We start from the raw sequence: 17,895 nt of genomic DNA, 5'->3' as shown, positions 1-17,895 counted from the left end.
TATTTTTAATTTAATATTTATATACTTTTAAATATATAGTTCTTTACATGTTATGTGGGGCTGCACCTCATTTTCCAACCTCTGCATCTGTCTCTATTTTGTATATTCAAATCTAATCTTAATAAAGTATTGTATAGCACTAGATGTTAGTAATTAACTAGATTTTGTAATTGCAGTTAAAGTCATACCAATGCATCAAATAGTCATATACTCCAAATTTTGACCAATAATAAAGTTATATCGGTTAGAAAATAAACAGCCCGAAGCAGTGTTTTGCACTCTTTAAGAGATAAGAGCTTTTTTTAAGACTCTTAATCATTCTCAAATGACTACTTACACAAACTACTTGCATTTAGAATAGAAACTGTCCAAAAATGCAATTGAACAAAGATTTATAAAACTGTTCAGACCACTTAAATCTAACAAAGAGTAATAATAATAAAAAAAACTGCCAAAAGAAAATTTAAAAAACACGAGTATTTACCCTTAAGTGTCAGCATTTTCAGTAGTTATACCCTTAGAAATTATACACAGCTAATATATTTTTATGTATTAATTTAATTAAACTCAATATGCCAAAAAAAAAAAAAACACTTTCCATGTAGATACAAAAGAGCATTTTCCTAAAACACACAAATTCAACAAAAAAGCACAACAGGTACTCTTTTATTGTTCAAATTTATGTGGCTAACAAGTCAATAATTACAAAGATTTCAACCTGTGACTTTTTTTTTTTCTTTTAAAGTAAAAGCAGTAGTGTTCCGAGGATAAACTTCCGTCTGATGAAGCGGATAAGTGAAGTATGGGGGAGAAAAAGGAGGTACAGGAAAAACCATTCGCGTAGAATTATTTCCTCAGACTAAAAACGTGTGCAAGTGTCTTACAGTGTTTCAGAAGGGCGAGGGGAAACATAATACATTACTGTCAGCCTGGTCTAAACCACTGAAATACTTTAGCGGACAGTTTATGACTGAAACGACAGTTGGCACTGAAGGCACACTCGAGTGATGATGGATATGCCGGCCATGCCTGCGGATCTTAAGCATGTCAACAAACAAACTCACATCAGCGTCCTGATAGGATAGGAGTCTTCGACAGTGAGTCCCACAAGGCTGCTCGCATGTGTCAAACATCAGAAACCAGAATCAGAGCATGGCTATGGTGATAACCTTATAACATATATAGATTTTTTAGCTTTCATTTTTAAATAGAGCACACAACGCAGCAGCAGCAGCAGCATCTTAAGAGGAACTACTGAAATCCTATGAATAGTTGTAGTGTGTGCCGTTCTCCTTTGTATTTTTATTAAAACACTTATCTATATGTAGAGTCTTCCTTTTTGTTGCCGTCTTTTTTGTGATAAGATGAACTAGATATCTTTGTGGGAAACATCTAAGTTAAAACATGAATATTATAAAGGCTGGTTTAAATGCAGAACTTGAGAGAAAAAGAGAAATTACATAATAAAAGTGCCCTCTGGTTTGGCTTTAAACCCCCGAAAGTCTCACATCACCGATATATTGCTCATATGGGACGTCTTCACCGGTCCGTGATGAATCGTGTTACTGGTCCAAGAATGTTCTGTATGTTCTCTATATGTTCAAAGTTCTATATCGTCTTCAGTTTCGTTCTTCCCGATACGCTCCTCTCTTCGGACCCCTTGATGAGTGTTCCTGATAATATACATTTAAAATCAGCATGAGAAGTCTCTTTTCCCATCAATTCAGTACTTTGAAGGGTTGCTAAGAATCCAGAAGCAATTCTGACACAGCAGATGTAATGCATGTTCATTTACTAAAGTAAATATTAATAATTAAAAAACAAACAAACAAACAAACAAAAAAACTTGCAGGAGCATGGCATGATATTCAGATTTAAAATAAAATAAAAGTCCATCATACTGCTAATCTGACCCAGTTAGTGTAATACCATAACATTTCCGCCAGGGGACAGGCTTTTATCTTTGTTTTGTTTTTCTTTTGGTGGCTCGCCCGTGCCTGTCAGCACACACCCTGAACGCTGCTCTTGTGGCGATCGAGGCGTAGACCCATAAGCAGGATTTTGGGTAAACCTTTGGCTCTGGTGGTGGATGAGCAGGTGACTTTTTGTAAGAGTCTTGGCACTTCTTATTGAGTTCTAGCAGAGCGGATGGATATGGGAGGGTGTGTCTAGGGTGTGCGCGGGGTGAAAAGAAAGGGAGCTGTCCGTTTTCAGCCGTCCAGGGATTGATCCAGGCTGTCCAGAGTGAGCTGACTGCGGTGGGGAGAGTTGGGGCTCGGGGGGCTGCTGGGGTTGGAGCTGTTGGAGGGGGTGGAATGTTTGGTCGAGTCAGAGTCGGGCTGCAAGGATAAAAAAAGAAACAATTAACAGATCATTTGCTTGTTGTCAACCTGGTTTTAACATTTTTGCACAGTATACATGCATTTAGGCCCAAGTGAATGTTTACAGCAGTATTATTGTTAACTAAAACTAAACTGAAATAAAGCTGAAATTAAATTTTAATATTGTAAATATTACTGAAAAAATTAAATGAGTTGAAGTATTATGATTACTAAACAAAAATTGAATTAAAAAAGAAAAGTATTAAATCTTTAAAATGGTTAAAGTGTTAAAATAAATAAAACTGAAATAAAAATAAAGAAATAGTAAAGCTGAATACTAAGGTAAATAGAAAAAAAATAAATGAGAAGCATATAAAATTACTAAATTTTAAACAAATTAAGTTTTAGTATTAATATTACTAAAGCTTAAATACAATTTAAAAAGTTACATTTAAATATTGGGGGGAAAAGCAATAAACTGACTTTGTAAATAAACATTTATACATTTATATATTAAAATGAACACTAAAAAAAACAAAGAAAAGCTCATTTAAAATATTAATGCGTACTATAATATCATATAAATAAAAAATGAAAGCTAAATAGAAAAATGAAAAACAGTAAGCACAAAGTTACCAAATCTTATATGAAACTTCAAATGAAAAAAGAAAGCCAATTCAAAATACTAAAAAAAAACTAATAGTATAATGAAAAATAACTAGAACATACAATTACTAATGTTATATTAAAATGAAAACTTATATAATTTATAAATATTAATAAATGATATCATATACAATGAAATACTAAAATAATTTTTATACAACTGAAGTAGCAGGTTTTACTGTGAGATCTGGGGCAGTTCTCACGGACCACAAAATCGGGACACAAGAAAACTCACTGAGCAGCCAAAAGCACCTCAAAGCTCCTTAAACCATCCATCATGCATCTCGAGCAGCTTTCAAAATGTGGGGTGAATGAAATAAAAGCATATTTGACATCCCCGGGGAGCTCATTAAGGTAGATGATAGATGTATTTACCTCTCTCTCAAAGTCTTGATCTTGATCAGAAATACTGCGAGATGACCCTGCTCCAAAATCTCCTCCTCCTTTAAAAAAGCAATACATTTCAGGCATTTTGACAGTTTTAGGTGTGTATCAGCTTGTCTGCGTGGACAAGGAGCGGCACCCACCTGAGGCAGTGCGGGTGATGTGGGTCTTACTCCTCTGTTGCCGTGAGATGCTGGACAGCGGCCGGGGCTTGTCTTTAGATAGGTCGTCCTGAGAAGAGGGCAACACACTCTGCAGCACAGGAACAAGAAGTCAGACACATATAGAGCACACCACTTGTGTAATAAGAGGCATGTACACACTAGTTTCTTTTAAACTATTGTTAGAACAAACATTTGGTTTGGGTAATATGTTTCATGCACAAATTTTTTATTTATTTGCTTGGTATAAACCTGAGAATACAACAATACGTCTTTCTTTTCCAAGGAATGTTTCGGATGAATTACATGTCAACCTCAATCAACAGCATTTTAGAGCATTATTTGGAATAGAGATGTCACAGTATACTGGTATTGACAATGATCGTGAAGTTTAACGAAATATTGATATGCATGATAGTATCACGCAAATAACGCAGCTAGTTACCACACCAACACACCTGAGAGAAAAAAAAAAACGATAAAGTGATTATTGTTAACCACAAGTAATTTATTAATTTAAATAAATGGGATAAAATACAAAAAAAAAGTACTAAAATGACTACATAAAATTGAAATTTAAAAAGTAAATAAATATAAAAAAACAAAAACAAGTAAATGACAAAAGCACAAAATTACTAAAACCTAAAAGCTAAAATGATAAACGAAATTTAAAGTATACAAATAAACACTAATTAAAGGATATGAATAAATATGGTAATAGTATATGAACAAAACTAAAATAACACTGTACAACAGTACAGGAGCTTTTTGGATTCCGTGTGTGTGTGTGTGTGTGTGTGTGTGTGTGTGTGTGTGTGTGTGTGTGTGTGTGTGTGTGTGTGTGTGTGTGTGTGTGTATATATATATATATATATATATATATATATATATATATATATATATATATATATATATATATATATATATATATATATATATATATATATATATATATACACATACATACATATACATACACACACACACACACACACACACAATTATGGTTCTCCGCCTCCCTATAATCTTTTGTGTGTGTGTGTGTAATTAATCAGTCAAAAAAAGAAAAAACTAAAGAGTTAGAAATGAATTTTCTGAAAATTTCAATATATATAATATATAGTTACTGTAAATTATTTTAAACAAAAGAAATGTGTAGTGAAACTGATATTGTGACAGCCCTAATTGAACAATTGCATCACACTAGTCTCATGCTGAAGTATGAAGTTTCAGTTTAGTGGCGTATATTTTCATGTTTATTATCATGCCTCACTTTCATGGAAAGAGCCTTACTGTAAATGCTAGTTTACTTCAACAGTGTTTGACATTACAACAAACATAAAATTCAAATCGCAACACACAAACATTAGTAAAACTGTTGATGTTACTTTTTTTTTTACTTTAAACACTGCATTTATTTTAATATGATTATTTATTTTCAAACAGATTTTAAAAGTTCACCCGAAAATGAAAATTCTGTCATCATTTACTTGCCCTCAAGTTGTTCCAAACCTGTACGAGATTCTTTCTTCTGTTAAAGAGGACAACACAACAGACAATATTTTGAAAATGGCTATGGCTAAATGATGACACAATTTTCATTCATTCATTTTATTAATCATTCATTAAAATGTTTCCCCACCTCCACCCAAAAAAAAAAGAAAAAAGTCACTTCACTCAAGCATGAACAAAGAGTTCAGCAGGACAGGGATGGTATAACACAGGGAGGAAAGGAAGTGGAGGGCCTGGAGGGTGTGGTGGGGGAGGGATGGGGAACGGGGAGGAAGTGGGGTGGGGTGGGGTGTTGCGAGCCTACCCTTCCCAGGGAGGATGTGGAAGGAGAGGAGGAGGAAGAGGAGAACTGAAGTAGGCTCTGCTGGGAGGAAGGCTCTTTCTGCAGATAGAGCCCGGCAGAGACGGTACTCATGTGATAGACGTGCTCAAAGTTGATCGGAGGGGAGATCAGGGCATGGTGGAGAGAGGATGAGGGGGAGGGAGTCTCGCTCTGCGGCTGCCATGACCAGAGGACAGAGCGAATCCACGACCAGAGCGAAAACAGAAGGAGCGTCGTGAAGAGGAAAAAGAGACAGAGAAAAGGGTGTGAGGGTGGAAGAGTGGAGCTGGCTGGCTTTGAAGAAGAAACATGCAGAGAGAAGGGAAAGACTTGGCGCTGTGCAGTAAAATGAAAGAAAAGGATGTTAGGATGAGTAATAAAGTCCCGGGAGTCAATCAGTTATTGGAGTGTCCAAATAACACTTCCATAAACCGTCCCAAACCCGCATTCAAGACCCAATCTGATTTTAATATCACTCTCAAGTTGTCAGACTCAGGATTTAAACTGCTCATTTAGCATCTTTTGCACAAATCTGAGGGACTAGATTGGATTTAGGTGAAGGACTAAATCTAAATCGATCTAGTTCACCTGGTTTTGCCATTTAGGATACCCTTTTTAAAAACACTTACAGTGCAACAACAGCATAATCAATCTTCCTGGAAATTGTGAGATGACATCATTTAGAATTTCAGGTTTTAGGTATATTATTTGGCATTGATTAATAATAAAAAATAAAAATTACTAAATAATGCTTATCTTAATACAGACAGACAGATAAAGACATAGACAGATAGAGACAGACAGACAGAGAGACAGACAGACAGAGATAGACAGACAGACAAATAGAGATAGAGAGACAGGCAGAAAGATAGAGATAGACAGACAGAGATAGACAGGCAGGCAGACAAATAGAGATATATAGACAGGCAGACAGATAGAGATAGACGGAAACAGACATAGAGATATATAGACAGAAAGAAACAGGCAGAGACAGACAGACAGACAGATAGAGATATATAGACAGACAGACAGATAGATAGAGACAGACAGACAGATAGAGATATATAGACAGGCAGACAGATAGATAGAGACAGACAGATAGATAGAGACAGACAGACAGATAGAGATATATAGACAGACAGACAGATAGATAGAGACAGACAGATAGAGATATATAGGCAGAAAGACAGACAGACAGAGACCGACAGAGACAGACAGACAGATAGAGACAGACAGAGACCAACAGAGACAGACAGAGACAGACAGATAGATAGAGACAGACAGACAGACAGACAGACAGACAGAGATATATAGACAGACAGACAGACAGATAGAGACAGACAGACAGATAGAGATATATAGACAGAAAGACAGACAGACAGAGACCGACAGAGACAGACAGATAGATAGAGACAGACAGACAGACAGAGATATATAGACAGACAGACAGACAGACAGATAGATAGAGACAGACAGATAGAGATATATAGGCAGAAAGACAGACAGACAGAGACCGACAGAGACAGACAGACAGATAGAGACAGACAGAGACCGACAGAGACAGACAGATAGATAGAGACAGACAGACAGACAGACAGAGATATATAGACAGACAGACAGACAGATAGAGACAGACAGACAGATAGAGATATATAGACAGAAAGACAGACAGACAGAGACCGACAGAGACAGACAGATAGATAGAGACAGACAGACAGACAGAGATATATAGACAGACAGACAAACAGGCAGAGACAGACAGACAGACAGACAGAGATATATAGACAGACAGACAGACAGATAGAGACAGACAGACAGATAGAGATATATAGACAGAAAGACAGACAGACAGAGACCGACAGAGACAGACAGATAGATAGAGACAGACAGACAGAGATATATAGACAGACAGACAAACAGGCAGAGACAGACAGACAGACAGATAGAGATATATAGACAGACAGACAGATAGATAGAGACAGACAGACAGATAGAGATATATAGACAGGCAGACAGATAGATAGAGACAGACAGATAGATAGAGACAGACAGACAGATAGAGATATATAGACAGACAGACAGATAGATAGAGACAGACAGATAGAGATATATAGGCAGAAAGACAGACAGACAGAGACCGACAGAGACAGACAGACAGATAGAGACAGACAGAGACCGACAGAGACAGACAGAGACAGACAGATAGATAGAGACAGACAGACAGACAGAGATATATAGACAGACAGACAGACAGATAGAGACAGACAGACAGATAGAGATATATAGACAGAAAGACAGACAGACAGAGACCGACAGAGACAGACAGATAGATGGAGACAGACAGACAGACAGACAGAGATATATAGACAGACAGACAGACAGACAGATAGAGACAGACAGACAGATAGAGATATATAGACAGACAGATAGAGACAGACAGACAGATAGAGATATATAGACAGACAGACAGATAGATAGAGACAGACAGACAGATAGAGATATATAGACAGAAAGACAGACAGGCAGAGACCGATAGAGACAGACAGACAGATAGAGACAGACAGACAGAGATATATAAACAGAGACAGAGATAGATAGATAGACATACAGACAGATAGAGAGAGAGAGAGAGAGAGAGAGAGAGAGAGAGAGACAGGGAGACAAACAGATAGATAGGCGATAGATGATAGACAGATGATAGACAGACTAATAAGAGCTGACTCATTAGACTCATGTTTTTAGAATCAGGATTTAGATTGTAATCCTGTATGTTTTGTTTAATATTTATTAGTGGTTTTATAACACTGTTGAAAAGAAGCAAAGTAAAATGATGTTCTGTTCCATGGTATGAATAAAAATGAAAATTCTCGGTTCTCGGGTCCCTTCCCATAATTAGACCAGTGTTTCTCAAATTTCACCTAGCGCTGAATATTTTGAGTATTTTAGTGGATACACCTGCGTCAAGTAACTGGCTTATTAGTAGCAGCTTTGTGACCGGAACTGGATGTTCAAGATTAGTGAGATACTTCCAGTGTGTGAGTGTGGAGTGAACTGAGGCAGCAGAGTTCAGAAACACAGCCTTTCTGAAACTCAGGGTCAAGGGGCACAATGGTGACACTGCTATTGGCATGATGGGGATTTCAGAAAAAATTTCAGCTGATGGGTCGTCCCATTCAGATTTTAAAATGGCAACTGTATGTTACCAAGCAAGGGCCCTTAGTAAAAAGGGCACCAAGAGTGTGTTTAAACATTTAAATAATCTCAAAATAGCTGAAGCTAATCTCCCAATGTCCAGCTTTTAGACATTACCAGAGGAAGATTAATGAGGACCTGCATGCCATCGCCTGGGCCCATGTGAGCCACATGGTTGAAGTTAGTGGGGTTGGAGATCAGCTTGGATCTCATTTCAGGATCCCTCAGCATTTCCCTATTGAAGAAAACGGAAAGGTCGTCACATGGATAAGGAGCAGCGCAGGAGTGCAGCAGTGTGAGAGATTTATTGCTGAAGCCACCTGACCTTCTCTGCTGCAGCCGCTCCTCCTCTGGAACTTTAAAAAGGAACTTCCTCTTGCTGCGTGTCCTAACCATCAGCTTCTTGCTGTTGTCTGAGGTCTCAGGGATGGCCAGATCATAGCCGTCTGTGGAAACAAGAGTGTGAATGAGGTTGAGAAAGATGGTTGTGGCTCAAACTATGGCAGTCCTGGGTTTTTGAGCTCTAAAGCCGCTGTGTCTAAACGTACTGCGGAACTTGTTGGCAGCAGGCCTAGAGGAGGTGACAAATGAGCTCATTCCAGTTTACCAAACAAAAGCATCTTTATCAAGAGGCCAATCTACCAAAGTGGGCAGGAAGTTAATTGTAAATGGACAACAAGGGTGGAGCTGTACATTTAATTAGCTGGGCTGATCTAATGCAGAGACCTAGTGGTGTCTGTGACCAAATCAATGCTTTTGAACAAATCCTATAAAATGAACCAATCATGCACTTTCACTTCTGTGTACTGATTCATTCAGTATTTTTGAACAAATATCATAAGTGAACAATTAGTCTTTCATTTCCATCTACTGACTCATATTTAGTGTTTTTAAACAATTCTTATAAATGAACAACTCATTCTTACTCACTGATTCATTTCGGGTTTTTGAACAAATTCAATAACTGAACTAATAGCTCTTATTTACTTCTGAGTACTGACTCATATACAAGGTTTCTAAATAAATCTTGCAAATAAAATGTTTACCACTATGCACTGATTCAGTGTTACTGAATAAATCTGGTTTATTAACAGTTAGGTCTTATTCATTTCTATCTACTGACTCACATCATTTTCATCCATTTCAATCAACTAACCCATATTTAGTGTTTTTAAACAACTCTTATAAATGAACAAATCATTCCCACTCATTGATACATCTGTTGTGTTTTTGAACAAATCCCATAAGTGAACACATTTCATTTATTATACAAATAAATCTCATTTATTATTATCCACTGATTGAGTGTTACTGAATTAATCTTGTTATTAATTCCTATCTACTGACTCGCACTGAGTTTTCAAACAAATCTTTTATATGAACAAATCATTTTCATTCACTTCTATGCACAGATTATTTCAGTGTTTTGGAATAAATCTGGTAAATAATTAGTCCTCATTCATTTCCCTCTAATGACTAATATTCAGTGTTTTAAAACAAATCTTGTACATGAACAAATTCTCATTTACTTATTCACACGGACTCATTCTCTCACTCATTTTGAAGAAAAAAGTCTTCCAAGTAATAGGACTGTTTTTCACTGAAGGCAGAAAAATAAGCATGTGCTTCACAGAGGAGAGATATCAAAATATGACTTTAAAAACAGCATTCAAGAGCGTGCTGTCAAGAAGCACTGAACGCACTGAACAAATACGACCACTTGGGCCTCTGAACAAATCATTGAACGAATCATTCTAGTGAACAGATTCAAATAAATTAAAGTTGCTAAGATGAATCAAAATCTCCACCATTGCTGAGCTCTTGACATGTAGGGGCTTGCCTGTATATAAATTCACATGTGTGCGTCAGTGTCTGTGTAGGTGCAAGGAAGAAATAAGCAGTGAAGCAGACACAAGGTTCAGTGTGTGGGAGATGTGTGTGTTCACATGGTGAAGTGTGTGTGAGGTGGGATCAGACCTGAGGAGTTGTTGCTGAAGTAGATGAGACGGGGCTGCTCGGAGCCAAACAGGTTCAGACTGCCCTCTACATTCAGAGGCCGAATCTACAGACACAGGTGATCAGTTTTAAATCATTAATACAAACAGTTAAATATGAAACCGCTTTCAGAAACCCTAAAATTATAATCTTTCACTCACTCCTCTTAATGAGATGGTCTGGACCCATTCTGTGGTGTGGACGTCAAACACATCTACTCCATAATCACTGTACACCGTCAGGTAGTTCGAGTTTGAGCCTGGAAATAACGAATATGGGTTTGAGATCTCATGTTCATGATCAGAAGAATGCAGCAGACAAATCATTCAAGATGCTGTTCTCAAAAGACTGCCTGACGTGCCTTGAAACTGGGTCAGAGGCTGGAGAGCTGCTCACTATTCTGACTGAAACATCTGGGGCCCGATTCCCAAAATAGTGCTGAGAATAAAATTCTTCAAGTACTTTTCTTATTTTCTTACTTGAGAAAAAAGTGAAATAATATCAAGTGTTGTTGAAAAGATTTAAGAATAATTGTATTATATTTAATAAACACCTTTCCTAAGAAAATACTTAAGGATTCAAATTCCTGAATTTTTTTTTTTATATATATATAAGTTAGGAGGGCCTCACGCTTGTCTTAAATATCAAGATGTTTCATGTATTGATTGGATTGTTTTATGTATTACGCATTACATCATAACAGCTACATTTTCCAATACTGCCCTTATCTGCTCCCTTGACCTTTCTGCTTCGGTTTGTTTACTGCCGCCCATTTGTTCCACTCACACCCCTAATGGAGTTGGCCACAGCTCTCCCATGGTGGCCTCTTATTTTCCAGCTTGATAAAGCCTTGCCCTAATTTTCTTAATGAGAACAGCAACATTTGCCTACTCAAGTTTTCTTTTCTTTTCCTCCATGTCAAATTACAAGTTGAAATGGTTACCATCAAATAAATGCACTTATTAAGGCTAAACTCACATTACATCTATTTTTATATTTAGATTAACTTTCTTATCTGTCACTCAAAGTTAACCTATAAAAACGCTAAGAAATGGAATAACACTGTTAAATGTAATTCATAAATATACATTTTCTGAGTGTACATTACAATGATGTGACACCCACATTCACTTGTAGCATTTTAAATCATTGATTTTCCTTTGTTAGCTTTATTAATATTATTATAATTTTTTCCTGCAAAGCAGTATAGTCCATTTATGGGTCACAACATGAAACTAATTCAAATATTTTATAGAAACTTTTGAAAATGACACTATTAAAAACAATTCAGCAACTACACTTGAAAACACTTTTTTTTTTGGATGCACCTCTTTTAAACTTCTAGTTCTCATCAGTCTTCTCTACCTCCTCCTTGCTTTGCTATCTCTCCTCTATTCTTTCCTACTCCTCCCTTCCTCCAAGTCCACACATGAAAAACACTGGAATTTCAGGAGTGCTGAAAACATGGAAACACACTGTTGCTTAGATACATTCGCCAATTATGCGTTACTTCCCACACAAGCTCTTTAGAGACACTTACTGCAGGCAAGGGGTATGGCGGGCCACATCAGCTCCTGCGTTCGAGAGCGCCGTCCCGTCATGTCCACGTACACTCCCAGCTGACTGAAGCACAGCAGCAGTTCATTGGCCCCCACCTCCATAGCGTGCAGCGCATCCAGTGACAGCTGGGCCAAAAAAGCTAGCGAGGGATCTCCCGGGCTCACCAGACTCACCGGTGATGACTCTCCCTGCATGGCCAGCAGAGCGAAGCCTGACGGGTAACCCACGCACAGCCGATCACGAATAATACCCAGCCACTGGGCGATACCAGGCGCCTGCACCTCCCACAGCTTACGGTGATGGGGCTTTACGTGAGTGATTTCGTAACAGATGACCTGCCGCTTCACACCTGCTAGGAGACACGCTGGACCACCGGGGCGTAGGGAACCTATGGTCATAGTCTGGCAGCCTTTTGTCTCGGTCAACTTGGCCTCACAATTAACATCCGCACCCTCCAGTCCCGCCCAGGGGTATAAATGGACATGGCGGTAACGGCCAGAAAGAAGGGCCACCATCTTCTCTTTGGGCATGAGCTCAATCTGGCAAACTCTTTTACAGTCAGCAGCACGAACAATGACTGAAAAAAAGGATCATGGGAAATGAATAATAGTGAAGATAATGCTGTGCTGTGAATCTGTGCTATACAGATTACTCATACCATCTCTGGTGATCTCGACTACAAACAGCCCCTCTTCTGTCCCCAATGCAATTCGTTCTCGATCTGTAGAGACAAAAGCAGAACAGATATGATTTGTGAATGGAATATTTGTGAATACAATGCGTCAACCCTTGAAGTGATAGTTCAACCAAAAATTCTACTGAAAATCTTATTGTTCCAAACTCAAAAGACTTTCGTTCATATTGTAAACCAAAAGAAGACATATATATATATATATATATATAAAAAAAATAAACAAAGCAATTTTTGCCCCTCCATTGAAAGTCCTTTAAAAATTAAAGTATTAAGTATCAAAGTACTAACTTCAAGGTCAGAATTAAACAAGAATTAGAAAAGGTGTTTAAAATATTAACTAAATAAAACAGTTTTAACCAATAAATAACTAAATAAATCAAATGTTAAATGTAAATAAAATGTCAAATGTGTCACAAATGGGTCACGAAATGCTTGTTGCTCTCTTGAAAATGGGGGAAAGTGGAACATATATATTGATTTGTTTTAACTGACTGATTACTATCAATCTCAGAGAATAAGATCACTGCTCCCCAATGCTGTACTCACCTAAGATGACAGCAGAGAGTGTAGTTTTGATGGCAGGCAGGCTGCTGTCGTAGGCCTCATGCAGGACATGCACCACACGGTTCTTCAGGCAGTTCTTGGCCAGGATGTTCTGCAGGCCCTCTAGGATGCCCACCCACTTCCTCTTCTCTGCCTCACTCTCAGCTAACACCAGCAGAGGCACCGGCCGGACTGGAGAGTTCGAAGCGGATGATGTTACCTGTGCAGTTCAGGGCAAAAAAATTTAATTATGGGGATGCATGAATAGGCAAATGTAGCACTAGCAACCATTTATGGAATAGCATTTTGGAACATACCCTAAATATGCAGGGAATGTCTTTACGACTGGCATGGATCACGTCAGATGCCAACACAGAGTTTACAGAGAATTCTTCATCTCTGTGAGGAAAAGAAGGAAACAATGTCACAAAAATGAAAAATGCCGCTTAAATACTATATACACCCTTTTTGGGTTGATTTTGAATTAATGACTGCCTGATTGTACATAGTGTATTTACGCTAAAAGTTTGGGGTAAGTTCCAGTTTAGTCTTTTATTTGGCAAAGATGCGTTAAATTGGTCAAAAGTGACAGTTAAAAATGTGTATGTTTCAAAAGATTTTGATTTCAAATAAATCCTCTACTTTTAAATTAATCAGAGTATCCTGAAAATTTTTGAGACTGAAGACTAGAGTAATCGCAGCTGGAAATTCAGTTTTGCCATCATTTTAAAATATATTAAAAAAAGAAAATTGTTGTTTGAAATTATAAGAATATTTCACTATATTACTGACTTCGCTGTATTTTTGATAAAATAAATGTAGCCTTGGCGAGGATTATATATTTCTTAAACATTTACAGAACCCAAACCTTTGAATAGCATTGTAGCAGATGACATTAATCGATGACTATACATGATTTGAGAATGTGACTAATCTTGACCTCAAGTCGAGGACCTGACTGGCCATCACACCAGGCTGAGTGGACTTCCCTTCTGGCACCTCATAGAGGAAGAGCCTACAGTCACACACTACGGCATATGCCCTCTGCCAGCCCTTCTTCACTCCTGTGGGCTTCGGGATCTGAAAGAGGAGCAAATCAATATTGCAATTCAATGTATATTTATTAAACATCCAATAGGAAATACAATCAATTTCAATGCAAGTGTTAAAGGGAGATAAAAATAACTGACATTTCACAATTCAACCTTTTTTTTGGCTACATTATCATTCTCACCCTGACAAAACCTTTGTACGCTGTGCCAATGCCCCTCTGCACATCAATACCCAGAGGCCTCTTGGCCTGCTCTGGAGGAATGGGGCAAACCTGTGGCGCGTTGTCTTTACAGGACACGTGGCAGATGAAAGAGCATACTAAAAGAGATTCAGGGAGGGAGAGGGAATTACCAAACATTCAGTAAAACTGGCATCAAGAGATCAAAAGCTCCTTATCATTTCCCCAAGCGGCTGTCTCTGATCTCATTTATCATTAATACTCAGCTCACCCTCGCAGGCATAACCCTGTCGGATCTGGCCCACCATCAGGGAGGTACAGTGAGTGCACTGGGTCGGGCTGGAGAAAGTCTTAATACTCAGCTGATGAGCTTTAGGCTGTTGATATAAACAAAATATGAAAAGTAATGTTGATGTTAATAAGCCAATAATAATATGCTGAAAAACTAAAGGAAACAGGCTAATTATGAGTCAGACACATCAAATGGTGGTTTTACCTTTGGTGCACTGAGCGTGGGCTGATAGACTGGAGAAGGGGCAGCAGGGGTGGTCGCTTGAGGCTTGACTGGTTCCTGAAGGAGTAATACAACCGTTCCAGAAATAAAAGCTACATAAATTCTATAATAATAATAATATTTATATATCAAATGTGTAATAGCAGATAAGTATATCTGAGTACTTATGTCTGTGTTTTAATTTTAAGCTTCGTCCTATCCATTACTATTCAGGAAATGACTAAATCAATGGCCAATGTATCAGACAGGAAGTCTGACAGCAGCAGAATGTAATAGGAAGTGTTAGGTGGACACTCACGTCCTGTTCTAAAGCCACTGATGGGGAGGAAGTAGGGATGTCTGTCTTCTGGGGTGTGGCATCCACATCACCGACGGAGCTTGTCTGAGGGAAAAGACCACAGCTGTGGAACAGCTCAAAATGTGTATGCATCATTTGCTGGGGGTTATTTTTATTCCACTTACATGGTATCTTTATGGGCAGCAGATATACTAACAGATTCAAGTAAGGCAGTGGTTCTCAAACTTTTTTTTTTTCCTGCGGGCCGCACTATGGTCCAGTGCCAGTCTCACGTCACCAATAGAAACCAACCTGATTTATAATATTATAGCCTAAATAATATGATATCTAATCTATTACATTCATTGAAATAAATAATTCATTCTACTCCCCATAAATAAAGCACCTGATGCTGTCGGGAGCTAACCAATAATGTGAGATTCAGCTCGAAAGGAGTAATAGCACAAAGAAGTTGCCTGTGTTATACTTTCCGCATGAGCAATCCGGACGCAGACACGGCCAGCGCGGACGCAGACTTCAATTTATACTTCCGAAAGAGTATGCTGATGGTTCGCTCTGCAACAAACATGTTAACAAATTGCCCAGAATTATTGCACATCGCTGTCTTTATATTCATTTATTGACGGATTGCACAGGTTCGAGTAGCAATGAGCTTCTTCACACTGCCTGCACATGTGCAATTGTGCTTTTGAAGCCTACTGACCACACGCACCTGTCCGCGCGGTCGTCTGCTCAGAGCCTCGGCACACACTCTCCGATGACGTTTTTACGTCACGCCTACCTAGCGGTCCATAGCGGAGTCGCGGACGCAGAAAGTATAAGGAGGCTTTAAGATGCAGTCTGTTTGACGCGCACGGGAGCATGACCCTGATGCGCAACATTGCAGAAAATGTGCGTTCACAAATGTATCCTATGATCCAAATATGGAAAGCACTTTCGAATTTAATAATATGAGGTTCTCTCCAGAGATGTTTTGCCACATTTCTTCAATTAAGGATTGCTACGTATGGTGTTATTTGCCTGAACTTCTTCAAGTGAGTTGCGGGGCAAACCGAAAATCCAGCACTTCTCCTTCAATACTGATACTGCGACTATTCTTGTTTGTATGTGTTCATTCGCTTCCATTTTTCACATTTCTTTTTTTCTCCCTTAAAAACAAATTTGTCCATTCTGATGCTCAATTTTACCTTAACTAATGGCTGTTGATGGCTATTTGAATTGAATTCTGCCAAAGTGCGCTTGTATGTGTTCGTTAAATGCGTAATGTTATGTGAGTAGGTCAGCTCATGTCTGAAAATAATATATGAAAAAAATTAATTTCACATAAAAAACATTAGGATATAGCTTATATTTCATTAGTAGCCTACATTTTTTAATTAATGTAAAAAATAAAATTAATTGTAAAAAAGTTTTTTTTATTATTATTTTTTTTTATCCAGCATATGGGCCACATGCGGCAGTAAGGCAAACATTGTCACAATGTGACTGAGATGACATTTATGAAATGTATTATTAGTCATAACTACTAAGCATTCACAAGTCATGTGCTCACTCATGAAAGTCATGAGCATGAGGTTTATACCTATTAATAAAATGATACATTAACATGCCAAAGCTGAATTTGGTTCTCAAGAAACGTTTCTTATCATCAATGATAAAACAGTGCTGCTTATTAATTATTGTTGTGAAAACCATGATTCATTTTTTTTCAAGGTTCTTTCAAATTTACATAAAATGTGTGTGTGAAGAATCTGAATGAATCCTATGCCAACTATAATTTATCTCAGGAAGCATTTGTAAACTGATACACCATCCTTAGCTAACATTATCTGCAATTAAGCCCAAATTATGCACAAATAATATTACTTACCAAGCACAATCCAATACTGTTAAACAAAGCATAATGATATAGTCTAACTGTGTATCTATGCAACATGTGAATGCACAACGCAATCAATTAAGGGTGATAAAAAAAAATAGATGCACAAAGACCGGAAGGTAATTAAAAACCATTAAGGAATCAATTGACATCACTTTTTCCTCAGAGAATTACTTTCATGTTCAATTAGCCGACAAACAGATACTTACCATTATCACCTATATTGGTAGGCTATAAATATTCACAAAACAACCCCCACAGTGTAATCATCTCTAGTTCATTTTATTTCATTCAATTCCTTTTATGGCTGGTTGCCTTAGTCATTCAGTTTAAATGATTGATGTTTATTGCCCTAGCGGGCTCTTAGAGTTAACTAACGGCTTAGTGCATTTGCAGACTTGACACATGGAGAGTGATGTTATTCACATTAGCCGTTTAAGAGGTTAGAAGGAAGTGGGGAGGTGGTTAATACTAACTGCTGGATGCTAAACGTGAGTCTCTAACCTTTAGCACCTACAATTAGACTTAATTGGATCTAGGGTCTGGTTGCAATATGGCAGAGGAACACGGTCAGCAGACAAAATAGATACAAACTGAGGGGCATGCTGGTTAGGCTGAATATA

General features: G+C 37.9%; 1 protein-coding gene across 3 annotated transcripts in view; it reads right to left on the bottom strand.

The window, feature by feature from the left end:
- Nucleotides 1–650: 650 nt before the first annotated feature.
- cdc42bpb (CDC42 binding protein kinase beta (DMPK-like)) overlaps nucleotides 651–17,895 on the bottom strand; it is a 79,663-nt gene continuing 62,418 nt past the window's right edge. For 2 of the 3 annotated variants that reach the window (XM_059513038.1, XM_059513040.1), the window contains 16 exons: nucleotides 15,394–15,477; nucleotides 15,078–15,152; nucleotides 14,853–14,958; nucleotides 14,585–14,721; nucleotides 14,291–14,430; nucleotides 13,668–13,749; nucleotides 13,354–13,570; nucleotides 12,772–12,834; nucleotides 12,094–12,690; nucleotides 10,715–10,812; nucleotides 10,536–10,620; nucleotides 8,884–9,004; nucleotides 8,676–8,793; nucleotides 3,515–3,623; nucleotides 3,363–3,430; nucleotides 651–2,339 (listed from right to left, as the gene is read on the bottom strand). In XM_059513038.1, coding sequence (XP_059369021.1) covers nucleotides 2,211–2,339; nucleotides 3,363–3,430; nucleotides 3,515–3,623; nucleotides 8,676–8,793; nucleotides 8,884–9,004; nucleotides 10,536–10,620; nucleotides 10,715–10,812; nucleotides 12,094–12,690; nucleotides 12,772–12,834; nucleotides 13,354–13,570; nucleotides 13,668–13,749; nucleotides 14,291–14,430; nucleotides 14,585–14,721; nucleotides 14,853–14,958; nucleotides 15,078–15,152; nucleotides 15,394–15,477 — 2,229 coding nt within the window. In that variant the 3' untranslated portion in view covers nucleotides 651–2,210. Of the gene's footprint in view, nucleotides 2,340–3,362; nucleotides 3,431–3,514; nucleotides 3,624–5,213; nucleotides 5,536–8,670; nucleotides 8,794–8,883; nucleotides 9,005–10,535; nucleotides 10,621–10,714; nucleotides 10,813–12,093; nucleotides 12,691–12,771; nucleotides 12,835–13,353; nucleotides 13,571–13,667; nucleotides 13,750–14,290; nucleotides 14,431–14,584; nucleotides 14,722–14,852; nucleotides 14,959–15,077; nucleotides 15,153–15,393; nucleotides 15,478–17,895 lie in introns of those variants that run through there. The other variant, XM_059513039.1, reaches the window with a different exon arrangement.

Source organism: Carassius carassius, chromosome 27 (assembly GCF_963082965.1).
Source record: "Carassius carassius chromosome 27, fCarCar2.1, whole genome shotgun sequence".
NCBI classification, from domain to species: Eukaryota; Metazoa; Chordata; class Actinopteri; order Cypriniformes; family Cyprinidae; genus Carassius; species Carassius carassius.
The sequence above is the reverse complement of the archived record's forward strand: the minus strand, read 5'-3'. Positions and strand labels throughout refer to the sequence as shown.